Source organism: Elaeis guineensis, chromosome 4, assembly GCF_000442705.2.
Source record: "Elaeis guineensis isolate ETL-2024a chromosome 4, EG11, whole genome shotgun sequence".
Taxonomy (NCBI): Eukaryota; Viridiplantae; Streptophyta; class Magnoliopsida; order Arecales; family Arecaceae; genus Elaeis; species Elaeis guineensis.
This window is the reverse complement of record NC_025996.2, coordinates 26,397,962-26,418,871: the sequence shown is the minus strand read 5'-3', so window position 1 is coordinate 26,418,871 and position 20,910 is coordinate 26,397,962. Positions and strand designations below refer to the sequence as shown.

The 20,910-nt window shown below is 48.4% G+C and overlaps 2 protein-coding genes across 6 annotated transcripts; both read left to right on the top strand.

Annotated features, from left to right (window-relative positions):
• Positions 1 to 729: 729 nt before the first annotated feature.
• Positions 730 to 6,035, top strand: LOC105043269 (protein GRAVITROPIC IN THE LIGHT 1). Of its 5 annotated transcripts, none has more exons than XM_019850281.3 (3): positions 730 to 956; positions 1,098 to 1,220; positions 4,407 to 6,035. In XM_019850281.3, exon 3 carries the CDS (start codon positions 4,446 to 4,448, stop codon positions 5,712 to 5,714), a length of 1,269 nt encoding a protein of 422 aa, XP_019705840.2. In that variant the 5' UTR covers positions 730 to 956; positions 1,098 to 1,220; positions 4,407 to 4,445; the 3' UTR covers positions 5,715 to 6,035. The 5 variants fall into 5 exon arrangements, with proteins under 5 accessions (XP_019705840.2, XP_019705839.2, XP_010919051.2 ...); XM_019850280.3 differs by having other exon boundaries at positions 1,098 to 1,226; XM_010920749.3 differs by having other exon boundaries at positions 1,098 to 1,286.
• A 12,988-nt stretch (positions 6,036 to 19,023) lies between these two features.
• Positions 19,024 to 19,914, top strand: LOC105043270 (pectinesterase inhibitor 9). The gene has a single exon (XM_010920753.4). The coding sequence runs from the start codon at positions 19,104 to 19,106 to the stop codon at positions 19,704 to 19,706; it is 603 nt and encodes a 200-aa protein (XP_010919055.2). The 5' UTR covers positions 19,024 to 19,103; the 3' UTR covers positions 19,707 to 19,914.
• The last annotated feature ends 996 nt before the right edge of the window (positions 19,915 to 20,910 follow it).

The following is a 20,910-nucleotide window of genomic DNA, read 5'->3' as shown; positions in this document are numbered from 1 at the left end:
CGACTTCCGAATCTAATTTTTCACAAGAATCTCAGTCCTATTCTTACTTGACCTGAATTTAGACCTATCCCAAACCATTGCCACCTCTAGATTGCGGCAGCAAAGAACTCATTGTACATGCCGCAATTCAACCACGGACGTTCTGTAAGGTACACTCAAAGCACTATATCAAACTTTTACCCTAAAAAAAAAAAAAAAAAGAGCACTATAGCAGACCACTCCCACGAGGTGACGAAATTTTTGAGAGAACCACAGAGTAAGAAGTCCATGGCATATGGTACTAGCAGGCTTTATGCCCATCCAAGCACGACGACGTCCTACCTGGATCAAGACACCGTTCAGGTCGGGTGACACATGGATGGGACTCGTGTCGGCCCTCCACAGATGAACGGCCACGATGGAACCAACAGTTTTAGAAAGCAGAAAAACGACATTCTAACCCATGGACCGCTTGGAGTTGTTGATTAGCGTGGTAATTAAGTTATTGGTTAGAGTCGTTCTATCTTGCATTATTCAATAAAAAATAACCACATCATTCGTTATTGAAAAAAAAACTCTTATCTAAATTTGATTTAAAAGTTTTAAAGAAAAAAAAAGATTTACTTTAATCACTAGCTGATAATTTTTATTAATTAAAATAGAAAATTAATTTTTTAGATTGACATGATCATTTTTTACTGAATGATGTAAAATACCTAACCGGTAATTTTTTTTTTTTTTTGGGGCATGCTGAACACGAAGCATTTGCCCGGCAGTGGAAACATCATCACTTCAGGGGGAATCCAAGGATGTGACACGTCACACTTTCTTTCCGGGAATGGAGATGAGCTCGGAACCGTAACCCTCGCCCTTAGGTATCGACGCCGGCCCTCGCAAAGCATGGTGACTCTGGCTGGATCCGGTGGAATAGAGGAAACATAAGGAGAAAAGGAAAAAGTAAAAAAAAAAGAAAAAAGGTATTATACCAAGCCTCTTGAAGCTTGAATATTATTCGCTCGTATTTGGTGGTTTATTTTTTTCGCTTATTTTTACGTGATAATGTTGTGAATTTGTTTTATCGCCCTCGATAATTAAAGATCATGTTTTTCTATGCATAGATCTGGGTGGATGCGGTGAAATGTTCAAGGATAATCATGCTCGGTATGGGTTAGGCTCACAAATTCCTAAGGGATGTTCTTCATTTCTGGACGGTGTTGTGATGAAGATCTTGCAAAGATTTGGTACTTGTGTGTACTTGATCCTTGGTAGAAAGGATAGATAGTTAGCGGATCCAAAATAATGGCATGGTAATTATTGATTATGAATTTATGGATCAAATTTTGTGGGGATATTGTAGGTTTAAAACCTGCAAGTTCCCTGAGTGTTTATCATTGTTTTTTCCTTTCGATTCTATCAGTCAATCCTTTGTGAAATGGTTTATGGATCATCCCACTTTTCGATTTGGTTGATGGGGGCGGATATTTTCAACTTCTCCACATATTTGCACTGACATTTGGAGCCAGACCGATGTATATGGCTTGTAAAGAGATAACTACTACTTATATTTGGAGCAAAACAATAAAATGTAAGGGGAAAACAAAAGAAACTTGCAGGAGATGGCATGATTTGCCTGTAACTTGGAAAGTGATGTTTAAGAAGTATGTTGTGAGAAGGAGAAAAATCATGAAGCGTTTTTAGATGGGAAGCGGAGTTAATATCCAATATCAAAAAATGTCGATGGGTTTCTGATAGATGGAAATTTATAGAAAAATCTGTGAAATTTCATGGTCATGATTGATCTTCTTCCTGTTCTTGCTTGAGAAAATATCCACTAATCAGTGTGTGCTAAGCTACAAGTTTCTGAAGAATTTATATAACCAGTAAGTGACTACTATATGCTACAAAAAATTCCAAATGTTGGAATGAATTACAGTTTTTGTGATTTAATTGTTAATTGTCATGGAAGTTGACCATCTGAGAGGCTAGTTTCTGTGCACTCTTTTGGCTCCACCATATAGCATCACGAAACATAACCTCAGTGACATAACCTGAGGATCTGTGTAGACTGCTATTATTGCTTCCTGTTCTAGGTGCTTCATGAGTGAACTGGGAGAGGTATCATGACCATAACTTATGCCCAGTCTTGTTCAAGTGATAGGTCAGTCTGATATGGATTAACATGTGCTACTAGAGGATGAGTGAGCTCTACGAGAGTTGGCAGGAAGAAGGGAAAATGGTGGCAAGCTATAGAACTTATTGAAATTAAGGATGAAGCTAAGGGTTTAAAGAAATAAAAAAAAAAAAAAAAGAATTTTGACACCATGATAAACATCATGTTTTTTTGTTTATGTTGTAGACTCCTAAGATTTTTATTCAATTCACCGGCATGCTTTGTCTTCCACCACCGGATATCAGCAACATGTGTCCTGTTTCTAGAAAATATCTGCTGCAAAAAAACAAAAGGAAAAAAAGTAAGCTCTAGAAGAGGTGCCTATTGAGTTTTGGAGAGGAGAAAGGTTAGAAAAGGGTTCTTGCATGAAGGCTAATTTTAGATTGTGGACCACGGTGGTAGGGATTGTCATATGGTTTTCTGAAACCCCTTATCGTTGATGCCCTGCCCCACATTACTTGGTGAGTTGGAACTATAAGCAAATATATAGGATATCATTCCATCAAATTTCTTTGAGCCTTATTTTTACCTTCTAAGATCAGGAGCTGGTTGATTATTCAGTGAAAGGGTGGTCATTGGCAGAGGAGCTGCTTGTGCAAGCATCTTTCTCCTATCATTTCTTTCAAAGGTTGACCCTTATATTCTGTATATGTTAGAGCATGTTGTGTTCATGGTATAGATGTATATCATCATCAATGGTATCATTACTTTACTTCATTACATCCCAAGTATATGCCCGTTAAAGAACAGTGAAATGAACTCATGCATCAGCTATCGCTGACTGGATATTTATGGTAATCTTTTTTGTGCATTGAAAGCTACACAGCTTGTAAAACCAACTACTGTTTCTTTTACAACTGTTAACATGAAAGATAGGTAAAATCGAATAACAATACGTGGTAAAAAAAATAATTGCATAGTTTTACTTCTGGATATTGAATTTATATATGTGAGGATCCAAGATTTCAGTGTTGATCTTTTGAAAACTGTTAGGACTGCATTCAAGCTAAAATTTAATGATCAAGATAATATCAACCAAGGTATAAAGCTAAAATTTAATGATCAAGATAATATCAACCAAGGTATAATCGTGGTATTTTATAAAAAAAAATTGATAGGCTCTCAAATAGATTGCTCGAGAATACATGCAAATTTAATTACAGATAGAAGAAATCAACAGTGAAGGAGTTAAGGAATAAGGATGTATATTGGAAAATTAAGTGAAAATTTCAAGTGTCTTATCAGACTTTTGCCTTTCCCACAGGTTGTACACTTCTAATTTGCCAAAATTTCTATTCCAGTTGTTGGAGTGGTAGGATATAGCTCTGATTTAGGCCCTTCTGTCATGGTTCTGACAAAGATGTGGCACCATATATCAGTATTTGCTAATTTGCCTGAGACAGTATGTCCCCTTGGTGTTCACTTTTCAAAGGCCCAGCTACCTATTAGTTAACCATTGCATATGTTAGTGGGTTTTTACTTAGGAATCTGCATATGTTGGTTTTGGGATTTTATTTCAATTAGTTTGTGTTTAAACTTCATGCCTTAGATACGATGTAATTTTAAATTTCAAAACTCGCCTTGTTTCCTTTTTCATTTAAAGTTTTTCCAAGTTTAGGGAAAGTGACAAGGTATGCCACCCTACACTGTGTCATCGGTGATGTCTTGATCTATTACAATGGCTGGCCCTGTTAATGGCAAAAGACTTCATTTATGACATTGTACTTTAAATTTTTGTGAAGTAGAGCTATCTTTTCCTGGGGAATGTTGAATGGATAATCAAGTTTATAGAGCCTTCTTGAACGTGTTGTATCTTTGAGCTGAACGAATTTTGGTGAGCTCATGATTTTTAGTCAGACACATCATCTATCTTATATTTTTTATATCTATTTAGTCTGTTCTCTGTGTTACAATTCGTTTGGTATATTTTTTGCTCACAGTTTTATGCAGCCTGTCCATTACTCTATTACTGGCATTTGCATAGGTGTACAATTTAAGCAGTATTAAGTTTTCATAAACTTACTTTTACCGCCATCCGGTGTTGGAAAGATTGGTAATGACACATGATTCTTGTCATGTTAGATCAATTGATATGATCATAAGATTGCATTGATTTCCGTTATAGGTGTCTTGTTAATTGTGCTGTTAATTCATAAATGCTCCGTATGCAATTGTGCTAAAATTGGTGTTGTAGATCCTTTTTTCTAAATTATTTATGAGAAATTATACATGATAAATTTGGTCGGTCACCTGGCAGAAATTACCTGGAACAGCTGCCCCTTCAGGAAAGGAAGTTATGCTACGAACAGGGCCCAAGGAAATGCAGAACCATGATAACAACAATCAGAAGGTTTATCCTCAACCAATGGATGAGAGTGTGAATCAGAATAAGGACTCCATGGAGGTTCTCATATCCAAGATTTTTAGTAACATTTCCTCTCTCAAAGCTGCATATATTCAACTCCAGGAAGCTCATACTCCCTATGACCCAGACAAGATTCAGGCTGCTGATAAGCTTGTTATAGAGGAGATCATGAAGTTGTCCGAGCTCAAGCATTCCTATAGGGATAAAAACCCCAAAATCACATCAGCAACACCTAAAGATTCGCATCTAGTTTCAGAAATACAAGAGCAACAAAGCCTATTAAAAACTTATGAGGTCATGGTAAAAAAATTTGAGTCCCAGATTCAGACTAGAGACTCTGAGATTGTTCAATTTCAGCAACAAATTCAGGAGTCAACTCAGAGAAAGCTGAAACTTGAGAAGAAACTCAAACAGAGGGGTTTGCTTTCCAAGGAACGTGAGGACTCTGAAGAAGAAAATAACTTCTTCTCTGTTGAGTTGACCCCTACCTTGTTCTCTTCTGCTGTAGATACAGCATACAAGTCCATCCATGATTTCTCAAAGCCTTTGATTAACATGATGAAAGCAGCAGGGTGGGACCTTGATGCAGCAGCCAATGCAGTTGAACCAGCGGTTGTTTATGCAAGAAGGGCACACAAAAAGTATGCATTTGAGTCACACATTTGCCAGAGAATGTTCAGTGGATTCCACGAGAAGAGTTTCTCTGTTGAGGCAGGTGGTCTTTCTACGTCTAATGAGGGCTTCTTCCATCAGTTTCTTGCGGTAAGAGCCATGGATCCATTGGATATATTGAGCCAAAACCCAGATTCAGTTTTTGGAAAGTTTTGCAGGAGCAAGTATTTAATGGTTGTTCACCCGAAAATGGAGGGATCTTTCTTCGGTAATCTGGATCAGAGGAACCATGTAATGAGTGGTGGGCATCCTAGGACAGCATTCTACCAGGCATTTCTGAAGTTGGCAAAGTCAATATGGATGTTGCACAGGTTGGCATATTCCTTTGATCCGAAAGTTAAAGTTTTTCAGGTGAGAAATGGGAGCAAGTTCTCGGAGGTTTATATGGAAAGTGTGGTGAAGAACATTATTTTGGGTGAGGAAGATCAAAGACCTAAAGTTGGGCTTATGGTGATGCCAGGTTTTATGATTCGGGAAAGCATTATACGATCCCAGGTTTATCTTTCAGGTGTGAAGTGTGCTGAATGAAGATCGGTACATTTGGAAAGGTTATTGCTGATGTGGGAAGCACCATTTATCTCTGTTGTTTGGGTAGCTGAAGTTAGTGGTCTGTTGGTATGTTCATCTGTGTTGTAAATTTAAAGGTTCCATGACAAGTAGAAAGATGGGGGATCTGTAACATGCCTGTCATGGTAAATTGAAAATATTGAGGTGATTGTTACTGTGTGGCAGTTACAATTGGTGGTGTACTCTGTGCAAGATAGCAATTGTAGATATAAGTTAGCACTGTTTATTGGAATTTGTATGATATGCTAAATCAATATACCTGTTTGATACTCACTTTCCATATGCTAGGATGAGGATTACCGTTTGAAGTTTTTTCATGTTTACAATATTGGACTTCGTTGTTGTGCCAGACCTGGACATTTTAGTCTTATTTGTTTCCTCTTTGGTTGTTAGCTGGCATTTGTTTTCGTTTTCGTTTTTTTTTTTCTTTTTGTAATGCTATACAGATTGATAAGTACCCTGGTGCTTGATTCAGTAGGCTTCATAAGTTGGTGGTTGTTGATGCTCCTGTCCTAGCCATGTCTCGGATGCTGATACGTTTAACCATTCAGGGGTGAATATGGATTGTCAAACATGGAATAAGTGGGTTGCGTTCCGAACGTATTTATAACAGCAGCTGCAAGTACAAGTCTGGTTCTGGTACTACCAACCACTGGACGAAGATTTACCACAAGCTGATGTTTTACTAACAGGAACTATTGTTTGAGAACAAGTTCAGTGTTTCTAATTTGATATTCTACATTATGCTGTTCGGTGTTGTTGGGGAATACTCACCGACCAACTGACAGCCGGATCGACCGACCGACTGACGGCCGGAGGGATCGACTGACCGACTGACGGCCGGAGGAACCGATCGACCGACCGACAGCCGGAGCGACCGACCGACGGACGCCATCACCGGCCAACTAACGGCCCACAACCGACTAAGGATGTGTCGGTCGGGCATATTTTTTCCGACCGACCGAACCTAGAAGTCTGATGACCGACTCACGTAAGACTCGCCGACCAACAGAGGGGCCCGAATTTCCACCCGACGCCACTCAGCTGGCCGCCGACCTAGGGTCGGTCGACTCCTCCGATCGCCGTACAGCCGCCAGAGCTTGTCAGTCCTGACAGCAACATACGGCACGGCCACCTAGGAGCATTGTCCCGCCTAGGGCATTGTCAACCCTAGTGATTTGACAGCCTCACGGCGACATGACACTTTTACGGCGACTCTGACAGTCTACAGTGAGTTGACAATTCCTCAATTGTCCGCGCCATTAATGACGGCGCCATACCGTGCTCCACTATATAAATCGGGGAAGGCAACAGTGCAAGGGATCTGGCCACTTCTCGACTTTGAATCCACAGGCTCGCTCCTCTCTCTCTCTCTCTCGATTGAGCTCTCTGTCTTCATTTCACTGTTGCCCAGTCACCTCTCTGACTTGACCGTCGGAGGGTCCCCGCCGGAGCCGCCTCCGGTCAGTGTGGACTTCCCTTTTTTGCAGGCGCACGTTCCCCGACGATCGGACGACGAGGCGATTGGCCGCAACAGATTGGTGCGCCAGGTATGACTCCTACACTCCTCTCTCCGCTCCTCGTGCGTAGATTCTAATGGAGATCGAGGGGGAGGAATACCTGCGACGGCCTCCGCCTCTGAAGGCAAAAGGCCTCGACCGTCGGAAGTACTGCCGATTTCACCGAGGCCACGGCCACAACACCGAGCAGTGCATCCAGCTCAAGGATGAGATTGAAGCCCTCATTCGTCGGGGGTATCTCGGTAAATTTCGGAAGGGCCCGCCGACTCAACCAGTTGCCGATCGACGACCCAAGCCGACTGAAGAAGCGGCGACTAATCAGCCGACGGCCAGAGTCATCAACATAATCTCCAAGCGGCCGGGCCCGGGGACATCCGCGGGGGGGGAGCCGACGAAAAAGCCACGCCCGGACGATGTAATCACTTTTACGGAGGAAGACGTTCGGGGCATCCAAACTCCCCACGACGATGCTGTTGTTGTTTCGGCAACAATAGCGAATTATGATGTAAAAAGAATTTTTGTTGATAATGGAAGTTCGACAAATGTTTTGTTTTACTCGACCTTCTTCCGGATGCAACTGTCAACCGACCGACTTAAGAGGGTCTCCATGCCCTTGATCGGCTTTGCCGGAGACGCTGTCACGACGGAAGGAGAAATTACCCTGCCTATAACGGCCGGCACCGAACCACGACAAAGCACGGTCCACTTAACTTTCGCGGTCGTCCAAGTGCCCTCGGCCTACAACGCCATACTTGGACGACCCGGACTAAATGCCCTCAAGGCAATCGTCTCGACGTACCATCTCCTCGTTCGGTTCCCGACCAAAAATGGGGTCGGAGAAATGCGCGGGGATCAACAGCTCGCCCGACGATGCTTCCAGATCTCCGCTCAAAACGACGAGTCGAAGGGCTTCCTGACGATCGACAAGCTGGACCAGCGGGAGGAGGAAGAACGAGGTTCGCCGGTGGAGCAGCTCGTGGCGATCCCGATAGCGAAAAGTCCTGACCGGAAGGTTTGGGTCGGGTCTCAACTGCCCGACCCCGAACGACGACGATTGGCGGAGCTGCTGACGGCCAACGCCGACATATTTGCTTGGTCGGCAGCAGATATGTCGGGCATGCCCCCAGAAACAATAACCCACTGACTCAACATCGACCCGACGATGAGGCCGGTGAGGCAGAAGAAAAGGTCCTTCGCTCCAGAGAGGCAGAGGGCCATCGACGAAGAAGTGGACAAGCTACTCGAAGCGGGCTTCATCCGAGAATCCACGTATCCCGATTGGCTCGCCAATGTTGTCATGGTCAAAAAAGCCAACGGGAAGTGGAGGATTTGCATCGACTATACCGACCTGAACCGAGCCTGCCCAAAAGATAGCTTTCCACTTCCAAAGATCGACCAGCTGGTGGACGCGACGTCCGGATTTCGACTGCTCAGCTTCATGGATGCCTTCGTCGGATACAACCAGATCCGGATGGCGCCTGAGGACGAGGAGCATACCACCTTCGTGACTCCCAAGGGCCTCTACTGTTATCGGGTGATGCCCTTCGGACTGAAGAACGCCGGCACCACCTACCAGCGACTCGTCAATAAGGTCTTTAAAGATCAGATCGGGCGCAACATGGAGGTGTACGTGGACGACATGCTGGTGAAAAGTGCGCAGATCCCGGATCATGTTCAGGATCTCGAGGAGACCTTCCGCACCCTACGACGACACCGAATGAAGCTAAACCCGACCAAGTGCACTTTTGGGGTGACCTCAGGGAAGTTCCTCGGGTTCCTCGTTTCTCAGAGAGGGATTGAGGCCAACCCTGAGAAGATAAAGGCAATCCTCGACATGCGTCATCCGAACACCAAGAAGGAGGTCCAACAGCTGAACGAAAAAATCGTCGCTCTTAGCCGATTCATTTCTCGATCAGCTGAAAGGTGCCTCCCATTTTTCAAAACTTTGCGCCAGGCAAATGGTTTTTCTTGGTCGGATGAGTGCCAACGGGCCTTCGAAGACTTGAAGAAGTACTTGGCTTTCCCGCCGCTGCTCGTAAAGCCGCAGGTCGGGGAGACCTTGTATCTCTACTTGGCCACATCTTCTGAGGCGATCAGTTCGGTGCTCGTCCGAGAAAACGAGAACCGAACCCATCAGCCTATCTACTACATCAGCAAGGTGCTCCACGGCGCCGAAGCCAGATATTCGGAGATGAAAAAGATGATTTTCGCCCTGACCGTCTCCGCGTAACGACTCCGTCCATACTTCCAGGCTCATGCCATAGTGATCCTCACCAACCAGCCCCTGAGGGCGATATTGCGCCGACCGGATACATCTGGACGACTGGCAAAGTGGGCGATGAAGCTCAGCGAGTTCGACATTCAGTACCGACCACGGCCTGCCTTGAAGGCTCAGGTCTTGGCCGACTTCATCGCCGAGTGCCCGACAACCGACCAAGGGTCAGGAGCTGAAGACCCGAGACGAGACGCGGACCCCGAGCCAGATCCGGTCTCCACCTGGGTACTACACATCGACGTAGCTTCAAACGCTCAGGGGAGCGGGGCCGGGCTCCTGCTCACGAATTTGGATGGGGTGGTCACCGAGTATGCCCTCCGATTCGACTTCAAGGCCTCCAACAACCAAGCCGAATACGAAGCACTCCTCGCTGGCTTGAGGATGGCGAGGGAACTGGGCGTCGACAGCCTCCGGGCATTCTCCGACTCTCAGCTGATCGTGGGACAGGTCAAGGGCGAATTCGAGGTACGAGATCCGACCATGGTCAAATACCTTCAGAAAGTGAAGGACCTCGTGGCACGTCTCAGGTATTTTGAAATTTCCCACATCCCTAGGTCGGAGAACGCCCGTGCCGACGCACTCTCCAGACTGGCGACTTCGGCCTTCGACTCTTTGGGTCGGACGTTCGTGGAGACCCTCGAGCAGCCGAGCATCGATCGGGTCGAAGAAGTACAGCAGCTGACGGCCGAACCAAGTTGGATGGACCCGATCGTTCGGTATCTGACAGACGGGATCGGTCCCGAGGATCCCGCGGGGGCCAAGCGGCTCCGATGGTCAGCCTCCCAATATGTAATCTTGGATGGCTGACTCTACAAGAGGTCGTTCTCCCTCCCCTTGCTTAGGTGCTTGGGACCGACCGACGCCGACTACGCTCTTCGAGAGGTGCACGAGGGAATTTGCAGAAATCACTTGGGGGCAAGTCTCTGGCCTACAAAGTCCTGCGACAAGGTTACTACTGGCCTACCATGAGGAAGGACGCAGCCGAGTTGGTCCGGAGGTGCGAACCTTGTCAAAAGTACGCCAACATTCAACACCAACCGGCCAGCCAAATTGCTCCTATTGTCGCTCCATGGCCCTTCGCCCAGTGGGGGGTCAATATTCTCGATCCTTTTCCTCCAGCGTCGGGTCAGAGAAAGTTCATAGTTGTCGCCATCGACTACTTCACCAAATGGGTGGAGGCCGAACCATTGGCGCAGATCACCGAGCGGAAGATGGAGGACTTTATCCAAAAGTCCATTATCTTCAGGTTCGGATTGCCGCATATTATCATCACCGACAACGGGCGGCAATTCGACAACCAAGACTTCAGAGACTTCTGCGTCAGGTTCCACATCACACAACGACTGACTTCAGTCGGGCACCCCCAGTCCAACGGCGAAGTCGAGGTGACCAATCGGACCTTGCTCCACGGACTCAAGACCCGACTAAACGAAGCCAAAGGCCTCTGGGTCGACGAGCTAGGCTCCGTTCTGTGGGCTTACCGAACGACCCCCCGCGTTTCGACCGGAGAGTCGCCTTTCAGCTTGGCCTACGGGACGGAGGCAATGATCCCGCTCGAGATTGGACTGCCGTCTTCAAGAGTCGAGCGGTATCAAGAGCCGGACAACTCCGAGTGTCGGAGGGCCGACCTAGATCTCCTCTCCGAACTACGAGACGAGGCTCAAATTCGCATGGCTTCGTACCGACAGAAGGTCGCTCGGTATTACAACGCCAAGGTCAGACCAAAGCTTTTCAGGCCTGGTGACTTAGTCCTGAGGAAGGCAGAAGTCTCGAAGCCCCTGGACCAAGGGAAGTTGGCTCCAAATTGGGAAGGGCCCTACAAGGTAGCAGACACCTATGGTCTGAGAGCCTACCGACTGGAGACCCTTGAAGGGAAACCCATTCTCCGAACTTGGAACGCCGACAACTTGAAGTTGTATTACCAATGAACTTTGTAATTGTCCAGTCGGAATACAAATTCGGTTTGAAATCTCGGAGTTTTAACTCTTCGACTAACGATCGGCGCTCACCAAGGTCAAGCCCCGACATGCCGACTTGGGCTTGGTATCCGCCTGAAACCGACGACCCTATCGTCGGTGACACATCGGACCCTTACAAGGACCGATGCATCTGTATTAACGGGAGTTACACTCCTTCGACCTTCGACGACACATCGGACCCTTACAAGGACCGATGCATCTGTACTAACGGGAGTTGACACTCCTTCTACGGTCGAACTTTCGGGCCAGACCATCGACCGACATGCCAATCGGGCCCCGACCAAAGAAAGGCGAAATGCCTACGCGACCGACGTCGCGACTCCCGACCGAGCTACGGTCGGTCGAAGGATATTCGGCTTACCACCGTTTATCGCACAATGCGACCTCAGTCGCATTCATGATTTACCGACCGGGCTACGGCCGGCCGGGAGATATTCGGCCTACCACCGTATATCGTGAGGCACAGTAAGTATATCCGACGCAAGGGTATCGGGGTCCGACTTATCGGTGCTCCCTCGATTGAATGCGCCGGACGACATTCGACTGAACGCGTTAGTGGAGACCCGACTACCGAACCTTTACCACGTTCGGTCGGCTCCCGACTCAGCAGACGCGCCCGACTAACGACCTTGACTATCAAAGGCCGATCCAAAGTCGGGACTTACTCTACCTTCGTGGCGGCACGAGTTGCCGAACGTCCTAACCAACTTATGTGAGTTAGCGACTTACATGGGTTAGCGACTCACGAAGACATTCAACAATATACATAAAAGAAACAGACAAAGAAAAAAATAAGGGAAGTTTTCATTCAAAGTCAAAAGGAAGTTTACAAAGTCGGGTCGAAGCCCGATTACAAGTATTCCAAAAAAGGAAAAGACAAAAGAAGCTAAAGTCGGCAAGGCCCGATTATCCTTCTGAGTCGATCTCCTCGATCGACGGAAGATCGGGGATGACCGGTGTGTCGACCACGATCGGCGCTGGGTCGATGGCCGAAGCAGGACCATCGGTCGGCGGGGGACTGGCAGTCGGCGCCACTTGCTCTGGGACGGCTTCCTCCGCTACGGCGACGCCTCCCGATGGCTGGTCGGCCATCTCCTCGGTGGCTTGCTCCTCGGCCCCCGGTGGGATGATGCTGCTGAGGTCCAGCTCCGGGTACAAGGCCTGGATCGCATCCCGACCGTCCTCGTACCCCACCCGGTACGACGCGAAGCCCGACTCGAGCATCTCCTCCCGGTACTGGTCGGAGGCCCGAAAGTCCTCCACCGCCCGACTGGCCGACTCCTTTGCCGACCTTGCTTCCTCCTCCGCCCGGTCGAGCGAGTCCTTTGCCGACTCTGCTTCTGCCTTCGCTATGTCGGCGTCGGCCTGGGCGATCGATAGGTCCTCCTCAGCTTTGGCGAGCCTCTCCAGGCTGACCCGAAGCTGCTCACGCTCGCCTTGGAGTTCGGCGGCAACGCCATCCCGCTCGCGCCGCAGACGATGCACCGTCCGGCCCTTGCGTTTGGATTCCTTTTTGGCTGACCTTAGCTCGGCCCCGAGCCGGGAGACTTCGTCTACCAACTTGGCCTCCCGGTCAGCCGACTGCTTCAAGTGGTCGACCAGCATTGCTTTGTCGGCTTCGGCCGCCGCCGACCTCTCCTTCCAAGCCGTCCGGACGTTCCCGAACTTATGGTATCCGGCTTCAAGCTCCGACATGGTGTAGATCAGCTGCCGACACAAGTGTTTCGTCAGAAAAACAAATTGACGAGAACACTAAGGAAAAAGGATGCGGAACAAAGCTTACCTCGACCATGGTCGGATAGAACGACGACAGCATCTCGGTCACTTGCCGAGACCTCAACGCCTCCACGTCGGCAGGGAGGAGGATTCCCTGGCACAACCTCCTGGCCAGGTTGTGGTCGGCCAACGCCGACGCCCCTTCGGAGAACTGTGCGCTGGGCGGCACAGTGCGACTCCCCGACCTTGTTTCGTCTGCGGGGTCCATCGGGGCTTTCCCTCGATCGGCCGCCCCGACCGACGGAACCGGCAACGAGGGGATGCTCGAGGTTGAACCAACACCCCCCGTTGCGGCCACAGACGCCGCCGGATGATGTTCGGTTTCCCGAACGTCATCCGGCTCCAACGCCACCGGTGAGGCCGCCGATGTTCCTTCGGCCGCTTCTTCCACCGGCCTCTCCTCCGTACGTGCCGTCGGAGCCGCGAGCGCTATGACCGGCTCCGATTGATCGGTCGTCGATGCTTCGATGGTCGGCGCCGCTGGAGTAGGCTTCTTCGGAGGGCGCGAAGGTCCTGCCCCCGATGTTGGCCTCGTCCTTGTTGTAAATTGCCGAATCTCGGCGTCAGTCGGCCGCATTCTTGGAGGTGTCCCTGCGATACCGACAGAAGTGTTAATCAAAGAGCTACCGAAAGGCCGAATGAAAAGAGGACCGGAGGATCGGGCGATACCTAGTCGGGGGACCAAGCTCAAGTCGGCGTCATAGAGAGCTTGTTCGGTAACAAGCTCCCTCTGCTTCGGGACCGACATATCTTTGAGTCGGTGGAAGTCCTCCTGGTCGTCCGCCTCCACCCGGCTGTTGTCATTGGCTTCGGTTCGGGGCACGCCCCAGTGGGAAGGGAAGCCCCAAGGAGATGGAGATGATACAAAGAAAAACTGGTTCTTCCACCCATGGATGGAGGATGGAAGACCAGTGATGAAGGAAAGGCCCTTCCGGGGGTTGAAGAGCCACCACCCTCGGGCTTTAGGGTGGGGTCGGAGCACAAAGAAGGCCCGAAAGAGCGAGATACGAGGGTTGGTCGGCAAAAGCTGACACAACAGCGCAAAGCTAATTATAAGACGGACGGAGTTCGGCGCCAATTGCGCCGGACAAAGTCCGTAATAATTCAGCAAATTTCGGACGAACTCCGGAATCGGGAGCCGAAGACCCGCGCGAAGGTCTTCGACATACAACGCCAGTTGGCCAGGCGGAGGGTTGTTAACCCGACCGCCGGCCCCTGGGGCGGAGAGTTGAAACTGCTTCGGGATGCAATACTGCTCCCGAAGCCGATCAATGTTCGGCCTCGAAAGCGAGGAAACCTCAACTTCCGGAGTCGACCGGGAGTCGTCGGTCGGATTTCTCGACCGAGCTCCCCGAGTCGGATTTCCGGCCATTACACCAGAACCGAACAAGAAGAAGAAGAAGCGAAGAGGAAGAAGAAGAAGCGAAGAAGAAGAAGAAGAGGAGGAAAGGAAGACCACGAACCGGAAGAAAACCCCTTCTGGAAGCAGGAGGAAAGGCTCTGCCCGCGACGATTGAGAAATCGCTCGGACAGAGTTTCGGCAGCAAAACGTCGATAGTGAGGTCCTGGGTCCGGATGGTCCTATATATATAGGGCCGTCCGACGGCCGAGATGCCTCCGCGCCGACCGAAGACCCACGGATGTGCGACACGTGGCGGCCTCCGGGCGGCCTGATGATTCGGCGCGCCCATCCCAGGACGGCCGCACCGCCCATATTAAATGCGGGGGGCGCCGGCCCAACCACCTTCGACACGCGGCAAACGCGGCTGCGGTTCCGCATTAAAGCGCCCGCGCCGATTCGCATTCCCGATGGGACGCCTGACAGCGCCCCGCGCTCCCAGAATCGGCGCCGGGTGACGGTCTACATTCTCCAGAAGGTGCCGGATATCCGGTTGTCTGACACCGAATCGTCCGGCACCCGACCGCCTGACGCCGACGTGACACCTGACACTGACTAGACGTCTGACGCCAGCGAATCGCTCGGCATTCATGAGACGCCTGACATCGGATCAACCCTCGGTACGGTCGGAATTTGGCATACGACGAATCCACTCCTGTTCGCCCAGAGTTGCTGCCCAAATAAAAGCATCGGCCAGCTCACCGTCTGACTCAGGAGTGGAGGGGGGCAACTGTTGGGGAATACCCATCGATCGACTGACAGCCGGACCGACCGACCGACTGACGGCCGGAGGGACCGACCGACCGACTGACGGCCGGAGGGACCGATCGACCGACCGACAGCCGGAGTGACCGACCGACGGGCGCCATCACCGGCCAACTAACGGCCCACAATCGACTGAGGATGTGTCGGTCGGGCATACTTTTTCCGACCGACCGAACCTAGAAGTTTGATGGCCGACTCACGTAAGACTCGCCGACCAACAGAGGGGCCCGAATCTCCACCCGACGTCACTCAGCTGGCCGCCGACCTAGGGTCGGTCGACTCCTCCGATCGCCGTACAGCCGCCAGAGCTTGTCAGTCCTGACAGCAACATGCGGCACGGCCACCTAGGAGCATTGTCCCGCCTAGGGCATTGTCAACCCTAGTGATTTGACAGCCTCACGGCGACATGACACTTTTACGGCGACTCTGATAGTCTACAGTGAATTGATAATTTCTCAATTGTCCGCGCCATTAATGACGGCGCCATACCGTGCTCCACTATATAAATTGGGGAAGGCAACAGTGCAAGGGATCTGGCCACTTCTCGACTTTGAATCCACAGGCTCGTTCCTCTCTCTCTCTCGATTGAGCTCTCTGTCTTCATTTCACTGTTATCCAGTCACCTCTCTGACTTGACCGTCGGAGGGTCTCCGTCGGAGCCGCCTCCGATCAGTGTGGACTTCCCTTTTTTGCAGATGCACATTTTTCGATGATCGGACGACGAGGTGATTGGCCGCAACAGGTGTGGCAAGCATTTGAAAGCCATGGTCATCCTTATCATTGTTTGGATAGCTTAAAAGACGTGAAATGAATGCAGCATTGCTTGTACATGTGAGTGTATGGTACGGAGTTCTGCTGAGGCTCATGCTTCAATTTTGGAGAATTTTTCCTTGATGCTACGGAGGGTACACAGCTGTAGCCGAAATCAGCAAAAGATAAAGCGGCGCGCGTTCTGATGGTCCGTGTGAGCTTCATCTTGGGCTAATGCTCGATGATGTTTCCGTCCGAAAAGTTGCCAAATAGTTGTCTATGCTATGTTACAACAATTAATCAGATGTTGAGCGTTTTTTAATATATTAATTCCTAGCATTTGATATCTGTTAGTTGAGTCTTTAGTTTTATTTATTAGGCTTTGTGCATGCATTTTTCTAAGGCACGCCCAAGCATTGTTATGGAAAATGATCTGGTGGTGAAGTTTCACAGGAGGCTTAAGTCTCTTCTTCTAGCTCGTGCTTGGGGGCTCTTCATCTTTTGTGTCACAACGGTTTTAATAACTTAGAGCTTGAATGCATTTTACTAGCTGCACTGCATTCATACGGTGTTACTGTTGTAAACAGGCAATTGTAATCTATAAAGCTCATGGCCCTTCCCGCAACCAATAGAAACATATATATTTCAGTGATCACTTTTTTATCCAGGAGGGATGATACGGCATATATGGTATGGGCTATATTTGGATCTAGAAGTGTCTGATGTCATTGTCAAGATTGTTAATGTCAACTAGAACAAGCTCTTTCTGCACGAGTATTATTGTTCTTGGTTTGAACTGGTATCACCGTTCCGTCCGTTTCTGAAACTCTTCATGAGTGTCATCCTTGCATTAATCTTAATTTTCTTGCTTTAATTATCTATTTTTACACTAATCTATTGGTAGTTGTGGTGTTAAAATATAGCGTTGGATGTACCTCGTTATCAATGGTATTATATTATTAAGGTTGTGTTTGGTAGCAGGTAATCCATCCAGATTGCCAGCAATTTATATTGGCCATCGATACTATGTTTGATATTCTTTTTATGCATTTATCTCGCATTGGTATTAGATTATCTCTCATGGCATATAGATTGCCTGAGCTTACTATTCAATTATCGAGATATGATATCTGTAATTTTTTTGACAAATTATCTCTGTCCTCTTCTTCATGTGCTGCTTCTCTTCTCCTCTCATAGTGTTTACCTTCCTCCCATGTCGTCGATGAGCTCCCCCTCTCCTTCGTTATCGTCCTCTCAGTGCCCCCTCTCTTTTCGACCCTGCCACTATCCTCTCAGGCCCCCATCCTCTCTGCCACCATCTTCTCAAGCCCCACCCCCCTTCACCACCGTCTTCTCAGTGCCCCCTCCCCCGACCCATCCGAGAGCACGACGGTGGTGCCGCCACCAGCCTCGGCCTCGAGGCTGTCACACGGCACACGAGGGGGCGACACATGTACGTCGTCCTGAACAAGAGGTTGGCAATAGAGTACGAGGAGGTGATGCAGAGAGCGGGGCTATCGGCGGCGGAGCAGGGGTTGGTGGTTGGGGAGGCGGAGGAGGTGATGGGGAGCTGGAGGTGGTGGACTTCATGATGGTGGAATGGTGCCCGAGGGATGTGGCGAAGGTGTTGAGGGCGATGGGGACAGAGCCGAGGGGGATGGTGGTGGTGAGAAAGGGCATCGGGAGGAGGTGGAGCGGGGCAGTGGGGATGAGGTTGCTGAGACTGGAGGGCGATGCCGGATACGAAATGATCAGGGGCGGTGTCGGAGGCACGACGGTCGAGGGTGGGGGGAGGGGGGAGGGGTGTGGCGTGCGAGGGAAGGAGAAGGAAAATAATAATAATAATAATAATAATAATAATAATAAGTATTAAAAAATAATAAATTTTTTATATAATATTTTTTATCATTAAAAAATTAAATAAATAGTTTCAAATGCTAAACTACTAATTTAATTTAAGGATATTTTGAAAATTTGATGTTGCATTATCAGTAATCTGATTGTCATAACAAACATGTCAATCAAGATTCTCAGTAATTTTACTGCAATATTATCTGTATGTACCAAATACAGTAATCAATATTACTGACAATCTATTCAGATTTTAGATAATTCAAATTATCAATAATTCAGATTATTATTTTCTGACAATACATCAAATACAACCTAAAAGTTATCTGGGCTACCAATTTTTTCACTATCTTTTTTTTCTAGTTATCGATGATGGTGATATATCTGTGTGCACCATCCATTCCTCCAAATAAAGGATTCCATGGCCAACAGTATGCTCTATCAAGATTCTCTTTTTTAATACCAAATCAAGCCATGATCTCAAGGAAGATCTCTCATACCAAGATCACCATGGACTTCCTCAGCAATCAATTTGACTATCTAAATTTAAATTGAATGATCAAAATGTCGGGGTAGTCCATGAAAATGAAACTGTTTGTTTAACGAGTGACCTCGACCAATCACACTAAATTCAAGTTTAATTTTCAAAATCTCCAGATAATTGTTGGAAACGAAGCCATTCGTTGAGATAATAGATAACCTCAACCAATCACATTCACGCCATCCAGCTAAAGCAATCACTTGACCAAGGTGAGCAGTGACCGTGTAATCCACATGTCTATGAAGACCTAGCAGATAGCAATAGAGCAAAGCATCACTTATTTAATTATCCATAACAAAGTCACTAGTCTCATGCACTACTGATTAAATCATTTAAAAGGGAGAACACGACACACTCCATACTTATACAACCAAAGTCTCCCGACCATTAATTAAGTAATGAAGGCCGAGTCACGTGACCGACACCAATTGGCCTAATAAAGCTAACAAACTTCCCCAGCTCCAACCCGGAAAGAGGAGAGAGAAGCCGTGGCAATGGGAGTGATAACCAGCCGATCTCTCGTCTCCCTTGTTCTATTTTTCCTCGTGCTCTGCTTATCTGCCGGTACGCTGACCTCCGCCCACTCCTCCGGCCCGGTCGACTTCATCCGCGCGTCGTGCGGCGCCACCCGGTACCCGGCCCTCTGCGTGGAGTGCCTCAAAGCATACGCCCCAGCGGTCCGCCGGAGCCCCCGCAAGCTCGCCCAGACCGCCCTCGCCGTCACCGCCGACCGGGCCCAGTCCGCCTCCGCCTTCGTCTCCCGGTTCAGCGCCGGCTCCAACTCGGCCCGGCCCAGGGAGGCCGGCGCGGTCCAGGACTGCATCGAGACCATGGGGGACAGCGTGGACGGGCTCCGCCGGTCGGTCCGGGAGATGCGCCGCATGGGCCGGGCCCGGGGCAACCGGTTCAGGTGGCACCTCGACAACGTCCAGACCTGGGTCAGCGCGGCACTCACGGACCAGTCCACCTGCCTCGATAGCCTCGACCAGAACGCCAGCGGCCGCCTCCGGGCCGCCATCCGGAAGAAGGTGGTCGTGGTCTCCCAGCTCACCAGCAACGCCCTGGCCCTCGTGAACCGGCTCGACCCAACGAACTGAACCGCTTCGGGTCCATCCTTTGTTTGGCTGCTGCTAGCTGCTGCGGCCCATGGTTTCCACTTCTATATGTGCATGAATAATTTTATGCAATGGTGCGAAGTTAAGGGTGTGAAGTAATGCATGTGTGAGATGTGAAGAGAGAGAGAGAGAGATGTTGTACAGTTTTAGATTATTAATTGAAGTTTTGATCTGATGATGTGTATGCTAATTAGTTTGCTTAGGTAGAGTGATGGGGTTACGTGAATGGTTGGTACATTAATTAAATGATCGTGCCATCCCATGCTATTAAGTGCTGATCCTCTGTGGCACGCATGCTGCACCGTAAAATGCGGTGCAATCATAAATGACCACCATCAATAGATGGATGACCATCAACTAAAGAGTCCATAAATTTAAACAGGCGCGTATTGTTTGGTAGCCATCCATTCTCTGATGGCCTATATAATGTAGAGCCTTGGTTGAACTTGAGGCTGGATGGCGTGCATGGAGCTGGATCTTTCTTATTATCGGTCGAAGGGGAGAACATCTTTTTACAAGGAGACTACTTGGAGAGGTTTGGTGGATCATGCCTACCATTTGGCTTCTTTAATGCTGATAACGACATCCGATGAGGCCATTGGGCAGTTATAGTGGTGGGTGCTAATTGTGGCAGGCATGAGCTTATTGTACTGGGGCCTTTAGGACCATTATGTGGCTCTTAAACTTTTGGGTCTTAAACTTTTCACGTCTACTTTTAAGTCCTTTAAGATGATCATGATGGGTAAGAATCCTTCAATGAATGAAATTCATGTCCCCGAAAAATGACCCATTTATATCTCACCCAGTTGACGTCTAGTCTATCCAAAAGACTGGCCCCACTTTAGATTTTATCTCAACAGAAAATGGTTAGATCTAATTAATTTCTCTCCAGTATTCCAAAATAAGTAAAAATCTAACTTATCCTGACCGCTTGTTTCAAATGAAAAGTATGTTACATGCAACTTAAATAGTATCATCATATTATTACCCAGATCTAATTAATTACTTCTTGCAACAAGAATGACAATGAATTAGGTATGGGTTGAGTAAGCCATGATCCCTATCCATCTCATGCTTATCTCGGGATAGAATTGATAGAATTATAGGAGATGGGTTGGATAGATCGTACTGGTTAAAGATACAAGAAATGTTTTATTTTGCATACAATAATTTAGGGAATTTTGAA

Bases quoted from the DNA above. Each gene is read 5' to 3' on its own strand.
- LOC105043270 (XM_010920753.4), top strand. From the start codon at position 19,104: ATGGGAGTGATAACCAGCCGATCTCTCGTCTCCCTTGTTCTATTTTTC.